General features: G+C 47.6%; 1 protein-coding gene across 1 annotated transcript in view; it reads right to left on the bottom strand.

Moving 5' to 3' along the window:
• The window catches only part of LOC138471850 (ER degradation-enhancing alpha-mannosidase-like protein 3), a 996165-nt gene that overhangs the window by 135900 nt on the left and 833253 nt on the right, over positions 1-27012 (bottom strand). Inside the window, exon 15 of the mRNA XM_069609693.1 lies at positions 17173-17330. Within this exon, the coding sequence (XP_069465794.1) occupies positions 17173-17330 (158 nt within the window). The remainder of the gene's footprint in view (positions 1-17172; positions 17331-27012) is intronic.

Here is a 27012-nt window from a genome sequence, read left to right as displayed (position 1 = left end):
CTGAGAAAAAACGTGAAAAATAGCACTAACGCGCGAGAGCAATAGCACGAGGATCCCAACACTTGAATGTGCGGTAAAAATCTGACGATGGCTGCCAGAGGCGGGGCTTAGGTAGAGGGCAGTCATTGGCTGTGGTCAGTATGACGCAGAGATCAGTGATTGGTTACTACTACGAAAGACAGATCAGAAACAAAACTGATACTGATTTTTTCTTTACCGAGGATTCCCAGCCTGACGACGGGGAATATTCATGAGCATGTGAATCTATGCCAGACCCCATGCTGGAGAAGCAGGATGCCATGAGGCCGAGCAGTCTCAAGAATTCGGACGCTGGGAGATTTTGTGCAAGCTGAAACTTGTGCACCATCTGCTGAATGTGAAGAGCCCTCACCTGAGGAGGAAAACACTGCCCCAGGGACGTGTCGAGCACTGCTCCGATGTACTCGAGCCTCTGAGTTGGTGTCAAATGGGACTTCTTTAAATTGAGGGAGAAGCCCAGCCTGTGAAGGGAGTGGCAGGTGACGGACAGATGATCCAGGACTTGCTCGGGAGAGCTCCCCCTGATCAACCAATCGTCCAGGTAGGGGTAGACGTGAATCCCCCCTTTCCTGAGATACGCTGCCACCACCACCATGAGCTTGGTGAAAACCGTCGGGGCGGAGGTCAATCCGAACGGCAGGACCCGAAACTGAAAGTGCGAGTCGCCAACCGCGTACCTCAGGTACCTCTTGTGCTTGGATGGATCGGCACATGGAAGTAAGCATCCTTGAGGTCGAGAGACACCAACCAGTCCTGAAGTTGAAGGGTCTGGAGGACTTGAGAAAGAGTCACCATCTTGAACTTGTCCTTCCTGAGGAGTTTGTTCAAACCAAGCAAGTCCATGATGGGTCTCAATCCCCCGTCTTTCTTCGAAATAAAAAAATAAGGGGAATACCATCCCTTGTTCCTCTCCGCTACAGGCATCAGTTCTATGGCGCCTTTCTCCAGCAGGGCTTGAATTTCCTGCGCAAGGAGCGGATCCGGACACTTCAAAGAGAGGTTCCCTGGTGGATTGTCGTGAGACCTCTGCCGAAAAGGAAGACAGTAGCCGTGGGTTATGATCTCCAGAACCCACACATCCGAAGTAATGGCTTGCCACTCTACAAGATGCTGCGCCAGCCTTCCCCCAACCGGCGAACCATGGGACCTGGCCTCATGACTGAGTGGTAGCGGCTGCGGCGTTGCCTGAGGGCAAAGAGGCAACTGCCCGAGCGGCCTTGGCACCTCGAGTACCTTTGTTTCCACCTCTGGCACTCTTACGATGGCCTCTTTGACTGCTCGCTCCCCTCGCTTTACTGAAGGACGAGTAATAGCGAAAGGAACCTCCCCTCCATTGCTGTCCCCTAGGACGAAAAGGCGGAGGTTGGCGAACTGCAGCGCCCAACGACTTCGCTGCAGCTTTGGAGGTCTGCAACCTCTCAAGGCTCTCGTCAGACTTGCTGCCAAAAAGGTGTTCACCGTCAAAAGGCATGTTGAGGAGCCGGGACTGCAAATCAGGAGCGAACCCAGACTTCCGCAACCACGCAAACCTGCGCATTACGGTGCTCGCTGCCATGGACCAGCTGACACAATCCGCCAAGTCCAAACCCGACTGAAAGGCCTCACACATAGCATGCTTGCCATCCTGAACCATAGCAAGGAAACCATCCCGTTTGTCCCCCCTTCGGGAATATGATCAGCCGCTAATGCAACACAGTTCCACAGAGTGTGTGTGAAACGAGACAAGGCACATATGGAGAGGGCCGCCTGAAGCGCCATACCCCCCCGAAGAAAACACTTTCTTCGCCCTGTCGTACCTATCCGGAGGGATGGTAGGATACGACGCCTGCTTTGCCGGGGCCGTAGCCGCCTGCACCACCAAACTCTCCGGGGTGGGGTGCCTAGACAAGTAGCAGGGGTCGCTACTGGCTGGATGGTATTTTCGCGACAAAGACTTGCCCACTGCTGGGAGACTCTCCGGAGCAGTCCAAACCGCTGCCACCCTTCTCTGCAGAGCCATATGAAAAGGCAAAACCGGGTCAGTGGGTGGACCGAGATCAAGGATGTCCGTGAGATCATCCTGAACGAACTTCCCTGGGGGAGCTGACCAACCCAAGTACTCGGTAACCCGAGACATAAGGCGCCGATATGAAGAATCGGCATGAGTGCCAGGCTCCGGCCGACAAAACTCCACCTCCGGAGAGGTGTCCAGTCCACTGGCATCATGCAGTGACTGCCTCAGGTCAACAAACTGGCTATGGCCCGAGATAAGGTCATCTGGAACCGTAACCGGAACCAGGCCCCAAAGCAGTGCCGGACCTTAGCCACAGCCTTTCTAGGGGCAACCCTGTGTCACGGGGCCCCTCCGACACCACCGCCTCGAAAGGCGTCTAGGGCGCCGGCGTCGACAGAAAAGGCGCCGAGGGCGTCGAACGAGTCGGCGCCGGTGTCGACAGAAAAGGCGTTGACGTCGAGCGAATCGGCGTCGACGTCAGCTGCAGAAGCCCGAGCTCCGAGCGTGTCTCTCGACAACCTAGGCGCGGACGGCGTCGATGACCCCCTTGGAGGAGGAGCCTCGAGAGAAATCGTTGACGACCTCAGCGCCACACTTCGAAGACGGCACAGGATCACACGGTCTTGAGCGTGTCGAGGACCGGGACCTGGCACGAGCATGGCGAGAACGGCTACCCTTGTCCGAGCGGGACCTCTCCCGCGAGCCGTGCGACCACCCGAGCCCGAAGGCGTACGAGCGGTGTCTCTCGACTGGTGCCGACCTGCCCCACTCGGAGGCGCGGACGGACCGGTGCCCTGCGATTCAAGAATCGCTAGCATCTGCTTCCCGAAGGAAGCCCATTCCTCCGGTGTCGCTTGCATGGAGGGATAAGCAACCCGCCGACGGGCGGAATCCTCGGAAGAGGACGGGGAAGGCGACCTATGCCGGCGCTTCCTGGTATGCCTCGAAGAGGCAGAGTAGTGGTGAGACCGACTCCTGGAAGGAGACCCACCGGACTTCCAACAATGACACGGAGAGTCGCCCCTCGAGTCATCCGTCGAAAGCCCCGCAGACCTTGACTTCCGGGGCTTAGACACCCGGCCTACCGACAGCTTCTTCTTGGGTTCCCGCAAGGCCTTTGAAGTGAGCGACTGGCAGTCGACATAGTCGTCCGTATCGTGGGCCTCCCCGAGGCACCAGAGGCAGGCGTCGTGCGAGTCTGTGGCCGACATCTTGGCCCCACAGTCCCCGCAGTTCTTGAAGCCCGGACGCGGGGTTGAAGACGAGAAAGACATCGCCACGAACAGGTCTTCACAACAAAACTGAACAGGTTCAACGAACCGAGAATAGAAAACAGCAAACACCAACGAGTCGAGGCGTACCGAGATTCATGAAGCGAACACGTTCGCGGAAAAAAAAACAGAACTGAGACTATGGGCGTCGTGCGTCCTACTTATCACATTGGGTGACGTCGGCCGTCGGAGGAGGTCCTCGGGGACGGCGCATCGACGCCAAAGATTTTCCTAAGATTTTCCATTACCTGTCATAGATATGGAATACGTCGGAGGACCCAATCCCCTCGAAGTTCCACACTAAGAGAAGTTGAGAGACAAATGGAGAAAGCTCAACTTTTAAAGAGACAAAAGGCTTTAGAGAATAAGCAAACGGAGACAACATCTGCAAACACACCTGATCATGCAAGACATGAGATCAGGGCAGTGCCTGGAGAGAAGACAAGAGCAGAAATCATAAGAGACCTTTTCTTGCCTGGTTGGTATCTTGAAAGGATGAAGCAAATTGCGCAAACGTCTACAAAAATAAGCCAACATAAGCACATGCCTGGATCATTGATGGAGATACCTGAGAATCCTCCAGCAAGAAGAAGCTATACGGATGTGTTTAAGGATGTGGTCATAGCAAACTACAGGAAGCTCTTAAGAATTCGAAGGAGCACACAATAACGAACTGAACGATTACCTGGACAGCACAGCACACTTGGGAAACAACATATGGTATCAACATATGAAGGAAGTTGGAAGATGAACTTCAGAGGAAGAATGCTTTGTGTGTACACCCTACTGTACAGCATGGGGAAGTCAAAAATCTTTGTAGCTGTTGAAATAGATGTGCAGACAGCACACGACCAGAGGCCAGTTCATGGGGAGTGATGCTTCACTCAAATGGGCAACTGATGCAACTGATCCAGATGAAGATGATTATGTCCAAGACATAAAGACGAGAAACAATGGCAAAACAAAGAACACTGTGATCCGATATGAGAAAACTGGAGTAAAAGGAGTGGAGATCAGAAGAGAAACAAACAAAAAGCTGAACGTTAAAGGTAAAATTCCAGAAGAAGCTTGAAGTTGGAAGAACAGAGGTCAAATGCAAATCTGGGGAACAGTGCTTTCTCCAGAAGGATGGGAGAAAGGAGAAGTGATCTGCAGAGCATGGATGATCATTGGATACTGTAAAGAAATGATTGAAAATACACAGATGATATGCAAACCATTATGGCCAAGACTTGCAAGACTGCTAACATGGGACAAAGATAGAGGAGGATCCCTACAAATAGTGCCATTGGAGAATTCCAAACTGTGCTTCAGGAATAATGGCACGAAAAAAATGGGAGAAAATCAGAACTGTGGACGCATCTTCGATGCCACAGGAATGGTACATTTTATTTATTTTTATGTGTTTATTTATTACACGCCCAAACCCTTGGGTATGACCGCGAGGTTACAGACAGCTTGTTAAATTATATTCAGTGAAAAATTGTAGCGAAGTTACAGTCAACAATCATAACAATATATACATAAGACGAGTAAAGAAATAAACGGTGCAGCATATATACAATTACAATGGTGGAAGGCATTATTCGTATTGGTTAAATAACCACGTTTTGAGTGCCCTTTTTAAGCCCATAAAGGATTCCTCTTTTTTAATGCTGAGTGGGAGGGAATTCCAATGTTTGGGTGCTAGGTATTGGAAGCTGCTGCCCCCCGCTCTGGAGTTTTTGTACCGAGGCGTGGTAAGAAGTAGGAGGTTGATGGATCTTAGAGATCTGGTAGATTCTTTTTTTGCTAGTGCCTTATTTAGGTAGGCGGGTGCTTTTTCCTGGTGACATTTAAAGGTGTTACATAGGGTTTTGAATATAACTCTGGCTGCGATAGGCAGCCAGTGATGACCTCTTCTGGTTTTGGAGATATGGTCAGACTTTCTCATTGCTAGTGCGGCCCGTAGGGCTTTATTTTGTATCAATTGGAGTTTTTTTTAGATTGGTGATGGACGTTCCTAGTAGCAATACGTTGCAATAGTCGAGTCTTGAGAGAATCAGGGCTCTGGCCAGGGTAATGCAGTTGGTGGGGGAGAGGAATAGTCGGCTAAGGGTATTTAGTTTGGCAGTATATGAGGTGGATAATGAAAGGCTGCTGATGTGTTTGGTCATCGAGAGATTTGCATCTAGGTAAACTCCTAAGGTTTTTACTTGCTTCAGTACAGGTATCATGGTGCCATCAATGTTAGTGGATGCATAGTCATGGTATTGCATGGTACTGCAGTGATCATGGATCATTATTGGGCATGTGGATCCAAAGCAAATATCAGATTGCCGAAGAATTGGGGAGGTATATGCACATTGGTGAATGTTCATGTTCCAGCGTTGGTGATTCCAAAAAGTGATCTGAATATTGACAGTTTCCCAAAAGCAGATGCTCACCTGACGAAGAAGAGATCTGTGGAACTGACAACCAGGATGAAAAGAGAAAATTACTTCTCTGCCAAATCAATAGAAGCCTTTGATGCTATCCCATATGAGCATAGACTATTCAGTCAGACTTCTTCAGTATTTACCTTGATCTTGATGCCAAGAGTTCATGTTGGAGCAAATAGTAAATGGTTGCAGATAACCGGATGGGAGTTACTGCAGACCATCAACACAACCATAAAGGGATTCAATGCAATCAAGGAAGAGTTCAGAGCGATTCGACTAATGACTCTCCAGAACAGATATGTCCCAGACATGATCACAGCTATAAAGAATCATGTTGCACATTTATACCGTCACACAATGACGAAAATGGAACCTTAACAGAAGCCATAGGTATGGTGACAAAACCACAGAACCAGATGATTGATGAAGTTGATGATGTTCATGATGACAGTTGGTTTGGATCGCTGTTTTCATGGGTTCCACAATGGATGGCAGACGCGTTCAAGTTCCTAGGAGCCCTGTTGGTGATGATATTGCTTGGATTCTGTGTTATCAAGATAATAATCTCTCAGTGCCAGAAAACTGCAAAAAAAGCCATAGGGATGAAAATCATGATTGATGTCGAGTCAGGATGGAAGCCCAAAGACCTGACTGATGAAGAAATAAGAGACTTTGAGACTTTATGAAGGCCAGCATTTATGCACCAGAAGCAACAAGGTTTCGGTATCCAAAGAAACATAGAAAATATGTGGGAAAATGGATCTATTATAATTCAAGTGCAAAATGTCAGTAATGACATGGAACAAAGACGAGCATGTAAGAACAGCAGGATGTTTGAAGGGAGTGATAAAGATATGGACCCCAAACGAACATTTCTGCAGACCTAGATGTATAGATCCAGAGGATGACAGGAAAGTGAGTGCAAGGAAAGAAGTGAGAGTGGTTGATGAATCGCCCATAGGGGGGAGTGAATAGGAAGTGCCAAGTATCATTCACACTCCAGACACCCGCTTTGAAGTGCCAGGTACGTTCATGCCAAAATATGTGATGTATGGAGAACAGATAAATCAGCAGAGAGCCGAAGTTGGGCTCTACCCAGTGCCTATCAGAATAACAGCACCTATTGAAGTACCGACACCTAAGAAAACCTGGACAGTAAGATACCATGAAAAAGTGACATCCTGAGCATAAGGTGAAGAAATTGATGTCAAGATGCAGAAACACAATTAAACAAAGGTTACTAAAGGTCTCAAGAGAAGAGTGCTGCAGCAAACAAATCGAGAATTAAGACGGAGAGAACCCCAGCTGAAGGTAACCATGCCAAGAAGCCAAGGTCGTATCGGGATGGAATAGGCCGACAGTGGATACAATTAAAGAAAATAAAAAGAACACAGTATCCTGTTCAGAAAGGTCAAGATAAGCCACAGATGGTAGAAGACTGGCAGAATTAAATCAAATACACGAAAGTGCATGAAGAAGAGGCCGATTTCACAGTGTCTGAATCACGTGACAAGGCAGGCAGGAAGGGATGACACTTTCACACCTACACATGGACTCCTGCCATACCCATACTTCTTAATTTTCTCAGACTAAGACCAGACTCGAGGCCAAACTACAAAGAAATAATTGACACATGACCACTGAGGTGATGAATGATTGTAACATAATTGGAGGGAAGTTGGAGTGCAGACTAACTCCATGAACCTGGCTGGCTATTCTGCATGTTCATTGAACTCCCTGTTTTTTGTACTTGTCATGAAACAGACTCCCTTTGCCAAACTATTGGCTGTGAGGATTAAGTTCAAAACACTGTGCATTGTCCACAAGGCCTTCTGGGGCCCCAATACCTTCAACTCGCTCTACCTAAATATCTTCCTTCTCAAGCTCTTCGCTCATCTGCCTCCAACTCCCTCAGGGTCAGTCGCTCCTCCAAGCAACGAGTTGGTGGTACATCGCTTTCTTCAGCTGGGGCCTCCCTCTGGAACAGCCTCCCTGCCTCTCTGAAAATTGAGGAGAACTATCTCCAGTTCCGGAAGCACCTCAAGACCTTCCTCTTTGCTTCTTTCTCTCCTCCTCAGCCCTGCTGAATTCCTGGCTGAAACTGATACTGCACTGGCCACCTGGCTACCCTCTGTTCTTGGGACCAGGTCACCTGCCTGCCAGCCAGTTGGCCCCCCTACACTGCCCCCTTGCAACCGTTGCACTCTGGGGCTGTTTCTGTATCCCTACTGCCCCCTACCAGCACTCGACACCTGATGTTTGCACTTACCGGCACCCGCCTCCAGCTGGCTGCACTTATTATTCTTATTTATTATTTTATTTATTTACTGTTATCCTATATACTGACTTCCCCTCCCTCTTCCACCTTCCCCCTTGCACTTTTCCCCTACCCTGCACTTGCGCAATCCCTTGTCTCGTCGCGCGTTGAAACACTTGTGTATAGGTGCGTTATAAATGCTATATCATATCATATCCCCCAAGTCCTTTCTACGTGCAATGCATTTCAAAATCCTAAGAGCATGAAGGTTCCTTTGGGATTCTCTTTTCAAGATGTAACACACAACTCAAAATCCTAAAGGCATGAATCTTCTTTTGGATTCTCTTTTCAAAGTCCCACAACTTAGGTGTGGGTTCCAGACTCGCAAATGCCTGGTATACTCTCCTACCAGGACTTTTGTACAGCACAACCCTTTACGGGTGCGGATCCCAGATCTGCTCCTCACCTGGTTACTCTCCTGCCAGGACTTCTTACAGGTTTCTCAGCCATATTTTCAGTTTCATATGCCTCAGCCTCTTCCATGCATTCAATATTCAAATGGGATCAGTGACCCTTCTTGCCAGTCAGCTGTCAGGGATTTAAAGATCCCGCCACGGCGCCACTCCTTCCAACAACTAGAGCATGTTGGTTTTTGGGCTTTGCAGATCTTTATTTCCCCGTCCCTCTTCTTCATCTTGGTAGTGTAGATTGGGTTATGTACACGTAGAGAAGAGCCAGTCATGTTTGCTTTTTTCCTTTTCCACATATGTCAAATGAATGAGGAAGGGAGGGGACATCCCTAAAAGGGAAAGGGGGATACCATGTCTCATCTGACAATGTCTCACCCCCTCCATCCCCACTCTTGAGGGTCACCTCCCCCCATGTGGTGCTCTCTCGGATAGCCACGCCCAAGGTCAGAATCAGGTAGCGGCTGCCATCCCCTGACCACATGAGGAAAGGAGTGAGGACATTATAAGATTTATCACATTCCTTATTATGAGGTAGGAAAAAGGTATCCAAGGATTCCCAGCCCGACAACAGGGAATATTCAAAGCATGTGAATCTATAAAAGATCCATTGCTGGAGAAGGGCTATTCTCAATTTTGAGATTCTCCAGGTCCAGTGTAAAAGCCAAAACAGCAGAACACGAGTCAGTGGTTGCCGGTGATGTTCTTCTCGGACACAGGATCTAGCCTCTGAGGAAAGGAATCCGTTAGGTAGAATGTCCATCTTGTGTGATGGGCTCCTCTCCTGGTGAGTACCCCAGCATTTTTGTGCTGGACTATTGGGTTTTCTCTGACTCTCGTGAGTAAGCGGGAACCTTTTTCCCCACTTATCCATTCTTGTTTTTTACTCTGGGCACCCCTTTTTTGGTTTATTTTGATGGAGTCTACTTAACCACATCTTTTTCTATGGCATCTGTAATTTCCTACTGCAGCACCCCAATGTATGCTGCTGGAAGCTCCCCGAGCTCCCCTTTTTGGTTTAATTAGTTTTACATGTGATAATGACTGTTCCCAAGGATAGGGGGATACATTTTATCCTACCAACTCTTTTTCTTTGTGAGAACAGCTCACCCCACCTTATGTGGAGTGCTGAGGGGATAACTTTATAACCGTTTTTTCCCGTCTCCTGTAATGTTCTAGTTACAGTAACACATTCATCGGAGTGGCTGATGGCAGTGGACGATTTTCTACCATTTTTGTGAAACTTATATTTCCGAGGGCATTCACAGCAGCAGTAAGTGACACATAGAAAACCATTGATCCAAAATGGTCCGGTCATTTGTATTTGCCAACTCAGGATGGCTTGTTCTTTCTTGATCCTTATTTTGCCGTGCTCGGTGGGGGAGGCCCCGGTTTGTCTTTGCCGGGGTCCCTTTGTGAAGCCCATGTGAAGGCACCACTGTGTCTGGGAGGACAGGAAAATGAGAGGTCATGATATGCCTCAGGTCTTTGTCCTCCAGTGAGCCTGCCTGGATACATTTCAAACTGGGTTTCTGGCTGTTCTTTGGGACAGCCCCAACCCAAATATGAATGGAAGTATGCATGTTGAATGGCTGGGTTTCTGCATAAAAGGGGAGGCTATTGATGCTGAAGCCAGAGTCGACAACCGGAAGATCCATTCCAAAGAGGAGGAGAATGAGGATGTCTGTAGCAATCTTCAAGGACCGCCAGAGCAATTTGAGTAATGCTGCTGCTCCAGTGCCCCTTTTCAACTGACAAGGAAGCGCCAAACTGGATGGCTTCCTCCCTTAGAGTGGTGGGACCAACCAGTCTGAAGACAACCTGCATTTTGGGCTGTCCCTCGACGTGCTGTGACCGTTATCTGGCTGCAATTCGACAATACCCTGGGACCTTTGGCCATCGTGCAGTGCATCACCTTCTGAAGACCCAAACCTCCTGAAACTTTGGTGGACTCCTTCTGGACCGCCAGAGACATGATTCCGCTCACTAAAGTCCCCTCTTCAAAGTGCTGGACCGAGAGAACAAGCTGAATCGACCAGGCAATAACAGTTATTCACTGGTGCTTTGAAAAGGGCGCCATAACCACAGAACTGAGAAGAATCTTTTGCTGAAGGCCTCTCCACTCAACTGCTGCTGCGAGATCCATTCCAGTGTCCCTTCTTCAGTATGCCTGACCAAGAATCCGGTGACTGGGTCTGCTGCTGCTGCATCGTGGGGCCATCGTGTTGCATCCTCTTCTTCACATTTAAGGTACTGTGGGACTATTGGTAAAACTTACCTAGAGTTGTTCTTCTGTTCCTGTGTTGTCTAGAGGGCTGATTCAGGTGTTTGGGAGTTGGCCCATACACGTTCGCCCAGGCCCAACACATGTGAGCCTACAGGGAGTCTTCTCTTAAGACCCTAAACCCTTTACCCAACAAAGAAGTGTACTTACATGCTACAAGTCTTCTTCTGGAACCCTTGACATTCTACACACTGTTCTTTGCTAGTTCTACCCCCCAATCTGACTTTGAAACATTCATATCTAGATAGGAATGGCCTTTTAAAGCCTAAGGCCTGTGTAAATGTAATGCAAGTATTACCTGCTCTGTTTTGGTAGTGTTCTATTTCATTATTTCCTGAAACAGAAATGTCAAAGTGATTTTACTTACCTTAAATTGCTTCCAACTATTCTGAAAGTGTGTGTTAAGTTATTTTACATACTAGTATTACCATACTGTAATGATTGGTTGATAAATGCTTTCGCTAACCCGAAGAAACTCTTTCTCTTACCAGAGTTCCATTTTAAGGTTACCACTGAAGTGAGTTATAACTGCAAATGTCTTACTGTACATATGTATAATGTTTATCTTACTTACCTGAACTGTAAAGTAAACTTAATATTCAGCCTCATTACGACCCAGGCGGTAAGTTACCGCCTGGGTCGTACCTTTACCACCATGGCGTAAACTATGTTTACGCCATGGTGGTTGGCGGACTTACCGCCCCATTCCGAGGTTGGCGGGGCGGTAAGTCCCCAATCCCCATTTACCCTTCCCCATTCCCATTTTTGCCCCTTAGGGCATAATGGGAGTGGGGAAGGCGTTAATTACGCCACCGTAAATTACGGTGGCGTAATTAACAACAAGGTCCCTTAGCGCCATGGATTTTAACACCTGCTAAAAGCAGGTGTTAAATCCTCCATGGCGCTAAGGGACCTCGGAATCAGGCGGTAAGGGTCGGCGCTGTTTACGCTGCCGTAAACCCCTTACCGCCTGGGTCGTAATGAGGCCCATTGACTGCAAGTGTGTAAGTGTCTTCTTGGTTGCTTGTGTGCTCAAAGGTCTTTGTGATCTACTACAGTCCTTCCCCTCCTAGACTAAACCTGGCTGCTCAGCCATTGCTACCAAACCTTTTGGGTAATTCAGGCCAATACTAAGAGATGGAGCCCTGTACACTAAAAGAAGTGTCTCCTACCATAGGCAGACTTTAGTAAAACTCCCTTACATAATCGGCTTGGCGAGACCCCAACGAAGAGAGGATATTGAAGAAAAAAGTTGATGGAAATACACCAGAAAGGAGCAAGCCTCGGAAGATGAACCGGCAAAGGGAGTTCGGCAGTGCAGTTGCAGGATTTGAGGCAGCATGGCCTCTCGAGCTTCCCAGGTGAGAGGAGACTGAACCAGAGCGCTTGCATTAGGTGAAGATTCTCTGGTCGGTTCGTCAGAGTCTTCAGGGGGCTGGCAGCAAAGAGGCGCCCACCTCTGGATACTGCAATGCAAGCATGGTCATGAGCATCAGGGAGATGAGGCCTTGAAGCAGGAGCTGTGGTCCAGTCGTCCCCGCTGGGTGAGGGGAAAGGAACCCCACAGTGGGTTTCTTCTGGTCTTTAGAGAGGCAGAAAATCACCAATGGATTTGGTCATTCCGGCAGCAGCAGCCCCTGCAGAGTGTAGACTCAGAAATCCAGCTGTAGACTAGGTGAGTGGGCAAGGGGGTCTGGTTTATACTCTGGGGAACAAGTGAGTTAATACCGCACCCAAACACACACTGTGCATAATTCAAACAGAGGGTTGGTCAGCCAATGAACCCTGCACCCCACCTATATTTATCTGAATTGTATCTGTGCCCTCATAACTACTAGGCCGCCTCTGGAGTAAGGCCCAGGACTGTGCAGTGCAGACCACCACCCCTTCTTTCTTTCTCTCATCTATTCTCTACCACTGAGATGGCACTCACCATCTCTCCTTTCTTTTTCTCAAACTGCTCCACTACCATCTATCCTCCCTCTCTCCACGAAGTCTGGATGTAAAAAGCACAAAAAACACATTCTGGGTGCAAATCCTGGCCTTCCCATCGCAGACACCAATGTTAGCGCATCCTCCAGAGAGATCTTCACTGAAATCCTTTTCTCTGTCCCCTCTCCAGAGCTATGGGATACTCATCTCACCTCTACTCTTTCTCCTTTCAAATCCTCTCTCATTAATGGTGGCAAGTGGGAAGTCCTCTTGGCGGGCTTCTTCTCATCCCGCTGCATCATTAATATCTACCACACTGGCACTATTCTGGTTCAGGGTCCTCAAGCCAACCTTCTCTTTAACCAGATCCTGCCGTTCCTCCTCAACTTTCTTCCTTCTCCTGCCTCTCCCCCTACCACTCTCCCTGCCCCCCCACATCCTCTCTGACTGGAGTACCACGCTCCTCTACTCCACCTCAGAAATCCTTCAAAGGCAGAGACCGCCTCCACCTGGTAACTTTTAACATCCACTCAGCCAACAAAGACTCTGCTGACATCTCCTTGAAGTCACTGACCTTGACATTCTCGCTCTTACCGAGACATGATTGAATGCCAGCTCAGTCACTGCTTTTGACTCCTTCCTACACAACGGCTTCAAGATCATTTCCAAGCCTCGACCTGGCAGTGGGGTTGCCTTAATCTGACCTGAGTGGGTTTCTTCCTCCATTTTACCCACCCAGCTCTACTCTTCCTTTGAGAGCCTGGTATGCAAGTTGGTCATCTCTCCCTCCTCCACCCTGACCATTGCTACCATTTACCGACCACCAGGTGCTACCTCCCTGTTCCTCTCTGAATGGGCTGATTTCTGTTCCTCCTTACTTTCTACCTCCTCCACTCTGCTCATCTTGGGTGACTTCAACATCCAATTAGACTCGCCTGGCACAGCATCCGCTGTTTTCATTGACCTCTGCACCTCTCTATCCCTCCCCATTCTCCCTGCTGGACCGGCACACTTTGGACCCCCTCATCCACTCTGACCTCCATCTCTCATCTCCTCTGGTCACCCCTCTCTCTTGCTCAGACCACTCTTCTCTCCTCCCACCGGGTCCCTTTGTTCCTCTGACCGCAGCTCCAAAAGCCCTGCCAATCTCATTCATGAACATCCACCGGATGAAACAAGTGGCAGCTGCTGCCTTCACTTCCAACTTTATCTCCCCTCCCCCCTCTGGGCCCCCTAACTCAGACTCTACCGGCAACACGGCTCTCAGCAACTTCTACTTGGCCATCACCAACACTCTTGACATTCTTGCCCCAGTCATGAGGGTCTGCCTGAAGCCCACCTCTAGGTGCAACACCTGGTAGGACTACCAACCTGCTGCCCTGAAACGAAAGTGCAGTGTGGCAGAATGGAAATTGCAAACTTCAAGCTCACCCTCTGACAGACTGGCCTGCCACTTGCTCCAAAGGCAATACAGACTCTCCCATCCATGCCAAGAAAGGGATCCACATTCAGGCACAGGTATCTGGTGCATACAACAACACGGCTCAACTTTCCAAAATCTGCCAGGAACTAGCCAACCCTTCCGCAGTCCCCCCTCTACCTTCCCAGGGCCTCTGCAACACACTGGCCACTCCCTTCACCATCAAAACTCAGGACATCCTGAACTCGCCTTGTTACTCACCCTCCCAACCAATCCCACACCCTAATGCCTCCCTTGGCTCCTCATCCGCCTTCTTCCCATTTCTCTTCCTTCGCTCTTGTCACACCTGAAGAAGTCACCAGAGTTGTCCGCTCCATGAAGGTCGCTTCCAAACAGGTTTCCCCTTTCTCAACCAGAACCATCAAGGACAACATTGTCTCTCTTGCCCCTGCAATCGCTAATCTCTGCAACCACTCTTTTGCCACAGGATATTTCCCCTCCTCCCTCAACCACCCTCTCCTTAAGAAACCATTAGCAGAGCCTACCTGCCCAGCCAACTACCACCCTATTTCCATCACCCCCCTCCTGGGGAAACTTCTGGAGAAGTTGGCCTTGCCCCAGCTCAACTCTCAAACTGAACTTGTTGAGGGTCTCCACGACCATCCATCTGAATTCTGAGCATCCAGAGGCATGGAAACTGCTCTTCTGAACACCTGTGAAGAACTGCTTGCATCGCTGGATTCCAACTCCCCAGCTGTCCTCATCCTACTTGATCTCTCCTCTGCCTTTGACACAGTCAACCACTACATCCTCATACAAAGGCTCCACGATACCCTTGGTATCTCAGAACGGGCACTGGACTGGGTGACCTCTTTCCTATGTAACCACTTTTTCCAAGTCATCTTGGGCACCTTCTCCTCTCCTCTCCTCTCCTCTCCTCTCTTCTCCTCTCCTCTCCTCTCCTATCCTCTCCTATCCTCTCCTCTCCTCTCCTCTCTCCTCTTCCCTTGGCTCTTTAACATCTACCTCACACAGCTGGAACTCCTCGTTTCCTCATTCTCCCCCAAAGTCCACTGTTACGCAGATGATACAACTCTTTTTCAAACTTCCTGCTGACCCTCTTGCACCTTCCATCATCCCTGACTGCCTATCTGCCCTGGTGCACTTCCAATGATCTCTGCCTCAATGCCAGCAAAACTGAGATCCTTCCCATTGGGACCCCTGCTCCCACCTTCTTCCCTTCACTCTGGCCTTCCTCCATGGGCTCTCGCCCCTGCTCCTCCTTCTGAAGCCAGAAACCTTGGAGTAATTTTCAACTCCTCTCTCTCCTTCCTCCCTCCCTCATACCCGGGACAGTTCCAAGAAGTCCCACTTTCAGCTCTTCCTTCTCAAAGGAACTCTACCTTTTAATAATAATAATAATCTCACTTTCCCCCAAAAACTCAATGTTACCCGAGCCCGGGTTCTCTCCAGGCTTGACTATTGCAATAGCCTCCTGCTGAATCTACCTTCTTCAACTCTGCGTCCCCTACAGCTAATCCAGAATAGGGCAGCAAGACTTATCCTTGGCCTTAAACCCAGGGACTGCACCTCTCCTACCCATAAAAGTCTTCACTGGCTCCTGGTTGCTTCACAGATTAAATTCAAATCCCTCTGTATCATACACAAGGCTTCCTGGGGATTGGGACCACTCTATCTGCAACTCTCTCTTACTAAATATTCCCCTTATAGACTGCTGCGCTCCTCTGGCACCAACTCTTTGCGTGTAAAGCGTTCAGCTAAACAGAGAGCAGGAGATCGCTTTCCTCAGCTGGCTCCCTTCTATGGAACAGCCTCCCCCTCCCCTCTTGAGCAGGACTTTCCTCTTCACCTCCTCCTTCCCACATTCTCGCCTCTGCTAATCTCACAGTTGCTTTGATTGGGTACCAGGGCCCTTATGCATCCTTTGGGTCCCTGACCTCCCACACTCAATCACCCCCAGCTTCTGCCTATCCTCAGCACTTGCCTCGGCACACCATCCGTCCTGGAGACTCGCACTTATCTTACCATGCTCTTAATCTGTTGCTCACCCGCCAGCGCAGGCATCACAGCACCTACTCCCACTGCCCCTTCCCTTTTGTACTTGCTCTGAATACTCACAAGGCACAATAGGTTCATAATTTATTTTTCCCCTCCACTGTATTGAATATCTTTATGTTTATTAAAGTGTCTCATTCCCATGTCCCTCTCCCTGTTGGCGCTTTAAAACAGAATTGACTTGCTGTATAAGCGCCCAACAAGCGAACAATAAATACATAAATATACCCAGAATTAATAAATGTCCTACGCCGGTGTCAACATATGCTAGTGAGAACTGGTTTCAAGCGGACTGTAACCCCCAGTCCAGGGAGACCGGCATTCAATGGCAAACAGTGGCTACCTTCTCTCACACACAAAAGGGGAGACAAAGGATGGTCCTGTGACCACTGAGGTAATCCAGGCAACAACAACCTCCATTTTGATGAATGTCAAAAAAGGACAGAGACAGGTCAAATGGAGTCCGCCATCGGAACCATTTAAACCAGGCAAAAAGGTCACCTCCAGCCTCATGACTAAGAGCAGTACTCTCTCTGGGAGCTTATGAGTTACCTTTTGGATTCCCCTGCCTTAGAAGTCATTTGGACTCTTAAGGCAGAGCACAAAAATACAGAATGATGCTAAGTCAAGCTTTGGATTAAGCCTGGTTGAGAGGAAAAAGGGAGTAAAAAACAAAGGAATAAAGCAAAAAGAGGGGATTCCCTAAGTCAGGCAAAAGAACTCCAGCAATGGAATGCTACCCTTGCAGTCCCTCAACCAATGGACCAACTCTTTTATAGCCCTGGCATTGAGAAGCCCTTGCAAAAATCTCTACAACCCAAACAGCTCTTACACTTGGATAAAATTGAGAAATACAATGAAACATCTGCAGAGCACATTATCATTAAACATCCATGGAAAAGGAGAAGCAGCAGACCTGTGACCTCTATTCACCTCCCCCAGAGCCCACAAGTCAGACTATGCCGTCAGGGTTCATATCACATCCTAAAATATGTGGGAGAATAAATTATCACCTGAATAGTGAGATGCGATCTTGGGATACACGTTGCTGTTGTCTCAGTGTCTGTGCCTCTCTGATGGAGTGACTGAAGGTTGGGTTATTGGGAAAGAGGGTCTGTGCACTGGGACAGGAGCGACTGAACATCTCCTCAGTCGGCAAATATTCAATAACCTGAAGGAAAACAAAAGTGGACATCTTTACTATGGACAGACCTTACATAGAAGTCAAATGGGCAACATATATAGGATCTCCACTCTGAAATGTACCTTACTTGGTTATCGTCTACAAATTTGCATCCTTGAAAAGACACTTTTTTTAATGTTATTTTTATTTAATGTGTTGCAGTTCAATTAAGAACGTTTCACATATACATCAATTATAATAAAAATCACTTCTACACAAAAAGACATTAAATCAGATACACTCAAACTTGCTGTGACATCATTATCGCATCAATTCATACATATAAAAGAATGTACTTCCATCCTATCATCATGTCAATATTCCCCCCAGTTCCACAGTATTTACTGCGTCTATTCTACTATATACAGAAAAGCTTCATCTTGAATCCTTCACTGAGATCAGTCTCTGTTCTTCATGAATTTTACATCCAGCCCACTAGGTCTCTACACTAATAATGACGCCACATGTTGCCAGACTCTAAGAAGGGCAATTCTGATGGCCATATTATCAGAGCTTACCACGGAGGCCCAGAACTCATCCGTCTGAATATTCTAATAATTACGTACAAACTCACTCAATAGTGGAATATAGGTGTTACAAGTTCTTACACTTTGATAAGACAAGTCTGGTAGTTTCAATCGCATTCTTACCATTACCTATCCGACAAATTATTTTATCAAAAGGAATTTTCATTTGCAGGCCTTTCACTGCAAGAGTCGGTAAGTGTCCAAGCCTAAGTATGTTAAGGATACCAATCGGGCGCCACACACCGGACCAGGACACTTGGTCTAAGCCTGGTATGTGGTGCTGAATAGGAATGCTTTTTCTTTAATTTCAATGAATTAAAATTGAGACGATACCCGACCCGTCTCACACCCCCTTAACAAATATCCCGGGTCACAATGGACCATGAACCAGGCCGGCTGGTGAAATACAATATCTATTTATTCTTAGAATTCACATAAATAACACATTTTAATATTGGCCAGCAATCACCATTGGTTAACCTCCTAGTAGAACATATCCAAAGCACCCAAGTAAAGGTTCCCCCTGCAATGTTCCCTCAACCCACAAATTATCGATTCTGAGTGGATAAACAGAAGCAGCAGGTAATCAGGAATAAGAAACCAGAAATAGAATCCAAATCTGACCGTCCCATCCCAAATAAGAGAGAAAAGCGGATTTTAAACACGTTGCAATGTTATAAAATGACACTTGGATATTGACAAATAATGTGCGGTTAAATCTTTGAGACAAATAGGACTTATCACGACAACAGTAATGCATAAACCCTAGCAATAACAAGGCAAGGGATCAACAAGAAGCATACAATTCAAAAACAAGTGCAAAATTAGAAACATGCTGCAGCCAAATGACACGTTGGAAAGTTGCAATTTTCTCAATTCCGGTTTGTTTGGCAGAAACCTGTGCAGTTCCCTTGGGGACCACTGCAAAAGGCTTAAGACTACAGGTGTTGGCAGTAAACCCAATTGGTAGCAATCTGTACCACCCAGATTTACCTGGTAGTTGTGGCTGAGCAGCCAGACTTCTCTCAAGAAGAGTTAGACAGTATATAGAGTATACAAGATAGGTACCAAAATACAGTAGCACAAGCAAACACTGACCAGAGCTTTGGTATGAAATATATAATTATTTATTTAAAGACACACTTAGAAACACTCTAGCACTATTATTATAAGCTAGTTAAAAAACACAGCCACTATTACTATATATACATCCCTTATACCTTATTAGACAAGTCTTAGTTAACACCACTTATTTTCAGACAGAGGTGAGCGCTTAACTAAAGATGGCACTCCAATAAGTTATCAAAAAAGGGAGGGACAAGGCAGAAATTAGGAAAAGCACACAACACAATACTTTAGAAGCACTCAGCAAGGCAGGAAAGTCAAAATCTACTTGTGAGCAAAAAGTTCAGAGGCCAGACTCCCTCTTAGAGAGAGTAGAACACCAATGCGCCCAAGATCACACAGTTTAAAAGGCTTGAAAAGTCTTGCAGAGAGTTCAAAAAGGAATTAGTTCAGCTCAGAAAAGTTCAGTTAGCCAGCCTAGGACCAACCCAAGTGGTAAATTGAGGATTTAAGAGACACCCCACACAGACCGTTGCGAGGGATGCCAGGTGGACACAGTGAATCCTCCAGCGGGGGCAGTTGTTCCTGGCAGCGGGTGCAAGTCGCGGCATCGTCCAGAGGAAGAGAAGATCTCGACGTGGAGGAAAGCTGAAAGTCGTTGCACTGCCAGGGAAGAAACCAGCCCCGGAGTTCTCCGGTTAAAAAGTACTACCCTTTTATTCACGGTAGTGGTAAAACGTGTTTTGACGCCAGCCAGACTTTGTCTCCCACTTGGTAGTTGGGGGCCTTTGCTCGGTGTTGATCAGCAAACTTCTTTTGGCGATTCTTAGCTTGAAGTAGGTGTTCAGCTGCCCTTTTAAAGGTTTGAGAAATGGTCATGTGCAAGGTTTTGACTGCTGGCATTTCCAGGGTTGTAGGAACGTCCAACTCAGAAGTACCTGGTGCCTGCCATACATGGTATAAAAGGGTGTCTGCCCAGTGCTGGTGTGTAGAGAATTATTATAAGCATATTCAGCTATCCTTAATAGGTCGAACCAGCTTCCTTCAGCTTGGTGTAACATGCAACGCAGATACTGCTTGAGCGTCTTATTTGTCCTCTCAGTTTGACCATCTATTTGGGGATGGTAACTGGTGGATAGTCGGATGTAGATCTGGGCCATAGAGCAGCATTTCCTCCAGAAGTTAGATACAAATTGAGTACCTCGGTTTGAGACCAAAACTGAAGGAAACCCATGGAGCAGTACAATGCCTTCAAGAAATACCTTTGCCAGAGTGGAAGCATTTGGGAGCCCCTTAAGAGGAACGAAATGTGCCATTTTTGAAAATAGGTCCACGACCACAAGAATAGTGTTAAACCCCTGACTGGGTGGTAAGTCAGTAATAAAATCGAGGGACAACAGGTGCCAGGGTGCTGGTGGGATTTTCAATGGTTGTAATAGCCCAGCCGGTCTCTGCTTGGATGACTTGTTTTGAGCACACACTCCACAGTATAGGATGAATTGGATAATGTCTTTACGCCACGCGGGCCACCAATAATTTTGTTGTATCTTGGCTAGAGTTTTAGCGATTCCGGGGTGACCCTTGATCAAGTAATCATGATAACCGGACATGACTTGTTCTCGTAGTTCTTGGTTTGGTAAGAATAAACGATTCCTGAAGTAGGGCAACTGATCTTTTATCATGTAATGTTCTCTTTGTGCACTCCACGCTTGTAATTGCTCCGGACTCATCAGGTTTTGGATTTCTTCATGTAATTTTTTCTGAGTTATGGTTGCTGTGATTCCTAGGAGCTTGTCACTCGGGATGATTGCTATTGGGTCAGGGGTCTGATACCCTTGCTCTTCCACCCCCATATGGGAAAGGGCATCGGACTTCCCGTTTTTCACCCCTGGTCCAAAAGTAATCACGTAGACATATTCAGCACAAAAAAGAACCCAATGTAGTTTGCCGTTTTTAGGTACTGGAGGTTCCGGTGGTCAGTTATTACGGTGATTGTGTGTCTGGCGCCCAAGAGGTAGTGCCGGCATGCCTTAAAGGCTGACTTAATGGCCAGAAGTTCTTGGTCTGTGATAGCGTAATTGAGTTCAGGGGGTGTGAATTTACACGACCAGAAGGCACCAGGGTGTAACTGGCCCGTTTCGGGGTCCTTTTGTGAGAGGGCGGCTCCCATAGCCATGCTTGAGGCGTCCGTTTCCACCAGGTATGGGAGATCAGGGCGAGGGTGGCGTAAGTTTGGGGTAGATGTGAATCTTGCTTTGAGTTCCTGGAAAGCTTCCTCGACTTCTGTTGTCCACTGGAACATTTTGTTGCTTTTCCTTAGCAATGACGTGATGGGATGCACGATTTGCGAAAATCCTGGGATGAACCGGTGGTAGAAGTTTGCAAAACCCAGCATACTTTGAACCCCCTTGAATGAATTTGGGGATGGCCAGTTCAGGATAGCATCTACCTTGCGTACATCCATTCGGATTCCATTCGGGCTGAGAATAGAGCCCAGGAATTCCACCTCGGAGACGTGGAATGAGCACTTTTCGAGCTTGGCGTAGAGCTGGTGTTGACGGAGTTTCTCCAATACGGATCGGGCGTGTTTAACGTGGTCCTGCTTTGATGCGGAATATACTAGAATATCGTCGATGTACACTACAGCACAGACATCAATCAATTCCCGTAGGACATCGTTCATGAAGTATTGAAATGCTGCAGGCGCGTTGCAAAGGCCAAAGGGCATTACTTGATATTCGTACAAGCCGTTTTTGGTGCGAAAAGCGGTTTTCCATTCGTCCCTCTGTTTTATGCAGACAAGATGATATGCCCCCCTCAGGACTAGTTTTGTGTAGATTTGGGCATCTTTGACTTGATCAAGCAATTCAGGGATCAGTGGCAGGGGGTAGCGGTTTTTTACGGTAATCTGGTTCAGTGCGCGATAGTCGATGCACATTCTCAAGTCCCCCTCCTTTTTTCGGTACGAAGAATAGAGGACTGGCTGCTGGAGACTTCGAGGGACGGATGAACCCGTTGGCCAGGTATTGATCAAGATAGGCCTTCAGGTGCTGGTTTTCTGGTTCCGTGAGTGCGTAAATTCGCCCACAAGGGATTTGTGCGCTGGGTATCAGGTCGATTTGGCAATCGTATGGTCTATGCGGTGGCAGGTATTAGCCTGTTCTTTCTGAAAGACATCTTGAAAGTCCTGGTATTCACTTGGTAGGGTGCTGATTGCCAAAATCGCAAGCGTGGAGGTTCTGGTGTCTATTGGTTGTTTCTCTTGGCGATAACATGTGTGGGCGCAAGTCTTGGGAAAGGCCAATTCTTTTCCTCGCCAATCGATTTGAGGATTGTGAGCTACCAACCATGGCATTCCAAAATCAACCGGAACTGTGGTGCCTTAATGAGGTCGAAAACGATAGATTGTTGGTGTCCATCCTGGCACAGAAGGGTTAAAGCTGCAGTGCATTGGGATACTCGACCAGAAGCTATTTCCGTGCCGTCGACAGTGGTAACAGTATCGGTGGTTGATTTAGGGCATAACGGAAGCCCCATCTTTGCCGCAAGATTCTGGTCGATGTAATTCCCAACGCTTCCACTGTCAATGTACGCTCTTACTGCGTGCATCCGAGATGGCAGTTGGTGATTGATCAAGACCACAGATAGTGCAAAATGGGAGATCTGTAGTTCACTTTCTTCGCTCGACAAGTGGACCCCTACACTTGCCGGGCTGGGGAGTTTTCTGATTACTTGATGGTATCTTCCTTGTCCGTGGCCCCTACTGTCCTCCTCGGTGGCTTCACAGGTCACTCTTTAAGGAAATGACCTGACCTTCCACAGTACAGACATAACTGCTACTGTCTCCTTTCATCCCTTTCCACTTTAGTCAAGGAGGATCTGACCCTCCGGATTTGCATTGGTTCTCCTGAACCTTCCGTTGTGCGGGCAATATTGTCCTTTGAACGCACATACATAGGGCGAGGGTCCGGTCTGGTTCAATCTGCTCTTCGGTCTTGCAAACTATGATCCAGTTGAACAACAAGGTCAATTAATTCTGAGCAGTCTTTCGGAGGGTTCACTACTTGTGCGAGAACATCCTTGAGCTCCCCCCGCAACCCCCAATGAAATAACGTGGTTCTCTTCTCCAGTGGCCATACTGCCTCAACTACGAGTCTATTGAATGTGGCTATGTATGTTAATAGGTCTTGATTCCCTTGGCGTAGGGACAGAAGTTCGTTGTCTAATGCCTGCCCATGAGTACGACGGGCGAACAGCTTTTCCATCTCCTGCTGAAAGCCCCTGAAGTCATGCAGCAAAGGATCTTCTAGGGCCACAAAGGGTACAGACCAGTCCGCGGCGCTACCACTCAGGTAGGATAGCACAAAAGCGACCCGTGATTGGTCATTCGGAAAGGCCCCTGATCTACAAAGGAAGTGCAGGCGGCACTGGTCCATGAATGTTGCAAACCTCTTGGGGTGCCCCATAAATCGTTTAGGCGGGGCCAAGGGAACTGCCCCAGGAAGGGTTATCTGAACGGGATTGGCTGATGGTGCTGGCATCGAGGGCACGCTTCCCGGCAATGGTGCATGCCCTGCTGTGACTGGAGAAGTTGCCAGCTTAAATCATCAGTGCGTTCTTTGGCTACTATCAGCTCTCTCCTCAGGGTGTTGGTCTCCTGCCTGGCTGCATGTACTTCGGAAGTTAGCTGCCCCAACATGTGGGGTAACTGGTTGGTTTCTGACGTTTCCATGACGCCCAGGTGGATTTTGATGTGAGGCTTTGCGTTCTGTAACGCTCACCTGGTATCCACGGGGACGTCACACAGCCTGTTCTGACCTCTTACGACCTGGAACCCTTCCCTGGAGTCTACTCGACTGGAGACTGGGCCTGAAACATAGGATTTGTAGAGTTTAACTCTCTATTGTCTCTGTGTGCTTGAACCCCTTCTTCCCCGAGGTCCAACCCTTCCCTTTGATCCACAGCTCATGTTTTCTTGGAAAGTGTGTTCTCCGTCCTGCTTTCAGCGCAGGGGCGCGTTGATTGATGCAGGCTCGCTGCTGCCTAGTTACTTCACTGGCAAGAGTCCGACAGGTAAGTATAATGAGTCTTTTGAACAGTTCTCTATCTTCGGTCCTTTCCTTCCTTAGATGATGGCCGGCGTCCTGGGATGGCGACGTGCTGCTCAGATGAGTAGCGCTGAAGGTGAGTGAGAGCGTGATGCAAGATGCAACCCTTTCGTATTTGTATTGAATTGAGTTATTTTTCTGTGTCTTTTAGGGGCCGCAACGTTTTCTGCGTGGATGCCGCTTATGAAGAAGAAATGCGGTGAGCAAGCACAGTATGCAGCGCCTCTAGATGTTTCCATGCTAACCTGGATTGTCTGTTCCCTCTTGCAGATGGATGAGAAGTTCCGGAGACAGAGTTCCCTCCAGAGCGGCTGGGATTCAGGTAAGTGTTTGAAGCTCGTACAGTCTTTAAAAATAAGCAAAGATTTGCTGAATGCTTACTAATGCCTTTTTCCTGTTCTTTTCCCTTTTCCTTAGGAAGCGGCGTGCCGGGATGGGAATGGCACTGCCGAAGATGCCCGCAGAGCAGAAGGAGCAATGAATGATGGGCAGAAGCGCTGCAAGGTAAGGCTGTTGCTAACGGTGTTCTTGTTCTTGCAGGAGCTCAGCGTAGAAGAAAGATGCTGGCCTACTGGTGAGTGTCACGCTGCAGGTGCAGAAAACGCAAAGCATGTTTCTCAGCCTGGGCGTGGCTTAAATAGTCTCTGGGTATCCCAGGTGTCTCTGGGCTGAACCACACCCAAAAGACTAGACTACACATGCAGTTCTGGGAACCGAAATATGTGGGGGCATCCATCTTGTCCCCATCAATGCACTACAAGCCAATCCCCAATGTTATCCTTTGGGAGTGAGTGAGTCTGGTGCCACAAGCGCCAAGTCTGACTCCAAGTGGGTCTTTGGAGGGATGGAGAGGTCTTGAGGGCCATGTAGGTGATCGTGGCCTGGCTCCAGCCTGACATCTTGGAGGGCTGGGGACATGAGGGGCAGGAATCATGACAATTACTTAAAATTCTATAACTTTACACATGTGTATAGATTATTATTAGGCATATAAGTATTACAATTTGCAATGGCATCATGGATACTTTCCTTATAATACCCAATTCTCTGCCTTTTCTATTCCCCATGTGTCAATGAAATCTAGGACGTCTTACATTAAAGCCCATAAAATCACATTTAAACGGTTAACTTTTCACATTTTTGCAAAGTCCTGCTGCAAAGATAAAAGTTTTAAAAGTTTTATTTATAAAATAGTCTTTGGAAACAAAGGTTCAGTATTGTCCCCCATATATGGGCACAGCTTCCAGGCCATCCCTCTAAGTCCAGGGTTTTCACAGAGATTTCCTTGAAGCTACTGGTAAAAGTCACGAGGAAGTGTGATTTTTTCACTTCGCACATATGTGTCCTAGAAGTTCCATTGTAAGAGGCCCCTGCCTAGACCAAAGTCTGATGAGTATGTGAACTTTCTTTGTCCGTGTAGCTGAAGGAAAGCTTTTGCCGATTTTCTCAGATTTGGCTGGCACAGCCTGTCATTCATGAATAATGCTCTTTTCTAAAGGAGCACAATATGAATATGGCTGGGCATGACAGGGTCTTTTTGATAAAAGTAGTTTGATGAAACACAGATGAAAATAGCGTCAGAGCAGCCTCCTTTTCAATGTGAAATATTCCCTTTTTCAAATGGGAACTTTGCAGCAAAGCAGCGCTGCTTTTTCACTGCCCTTCTTTTGTACATGTAAGTACACACTGGCAAGGTTTTTCAGTGTGCCCCCTGGTTCCATCCTGCCCAATATGTGCTTGGCAAGGTGGTACAGCCATCTTTTTGCCGTTGCAAAACGCAGTTTTGGTGTGAGGCAATGGTGCTCACAGGAGCCAGCATAGCCATTTTGCTGGTTCTGCTGAAGTGCAGCTTGGTGATGTGGGGAAGTACTGCTGAGTGGGTAAATATATCCCACAAGTAGGAGATTAAACTCCAGAGCTCCAAAGGCGTTACAGAGGACCAAATATTGCTGTGCTTTCAGGTAAGTATGCCCCAGGCGGGAGAAATAGCAATACATTGTCATCTTTTAGGCAGGCAAGTGGGGTGGAAATTAGAGAAAATGTTATTTGTGTAGGCATTCATGGGCCATAGATGAAAGCATCAGATGGTGTGATGGGATAGTCATCAGAAACTGCAACTCAAATAAACTAGTCCCAACAGGGTAAGCATTTAGAACATCAGGTTTTGGACTTTTATGCCAGAGATTTAAAACCTACAGATCCAATTAGGGTGGCAAAGGGCAGGAAACAGAATAAAACACTTCCATAAAACGAGAAATGTAGAAACATGCATCCCTTCCCTGTACAGTGGCATTTCTGTAAATGTAACTAGATCACACAACTAGGTGTGGAGGCCCACAAGAAGGGGGCCCCCCCTCGACACCAGGGCAGGGAGAGCAAAATGTGGTATTCTTGGCATGTTTTATTTGGGGTCACGATCTTTGCCACTGCTGTGCACAACCCAGCGGTACAGAAATCTCCTTTTCTCTATGAGGATTTGCTCTAGACTTGCAGTTGCAGCAATTCCCAGTTTCATATCATGAAATGCTAAATAAAACATGCAAAAGCTATTTAGATGACTGTGTTCTGCCAGGCAGGTTGGCACACATCTCAAAGGAAGTATTTCATTAATGGGGTATAGCAAAACCATGGGGACACTGTTGGGGAGAATTCTCAGAAATGTTCTATTTCCTCTCTACCTTAGAGACCCCCAGCTCTTTTGCTGAACTCTAGGACTTTGTACTCTGTTTCTTTTGGTTGTGGATTCTGACATCATCTTTTTACATTGTGTCCCACAGCACCTTCAGTGCAGTGACACAGGGAAGTCTTTTTAGATTTCCCAAGATTTAAATACCTTCACTTGGATAAATTACTGCTTCCAAGAGCAGTGAAGTGAAATTGAATTCACTTACATTGTAACTTTCTAGACCCAGCACACACTATCTTACAATAGGTTGCTGGATGGGTTACTTAGTATCCCTTTTGTCTAGC

The sequence above is a fragment of the Ambystoma mexicanum genome, chromosome 8 (genome assembly GCF_040938575.1).
Source record: "Ambystoma mexicanum isolate Mex_15411 chromosome 8, UKY_AmexF1_1, whole genome shotgun sequence".
NCBI lineage: Eukaryota > Metazoa > Chordata > Amphibia > Caudata > Ambystomatidae > Ambystoma > Ambystoma mexicanum.
Note: the sequence above shows the minus strand (reverse complement) of the source record. Positions and strands in the feature narration are given on the sequence as shown.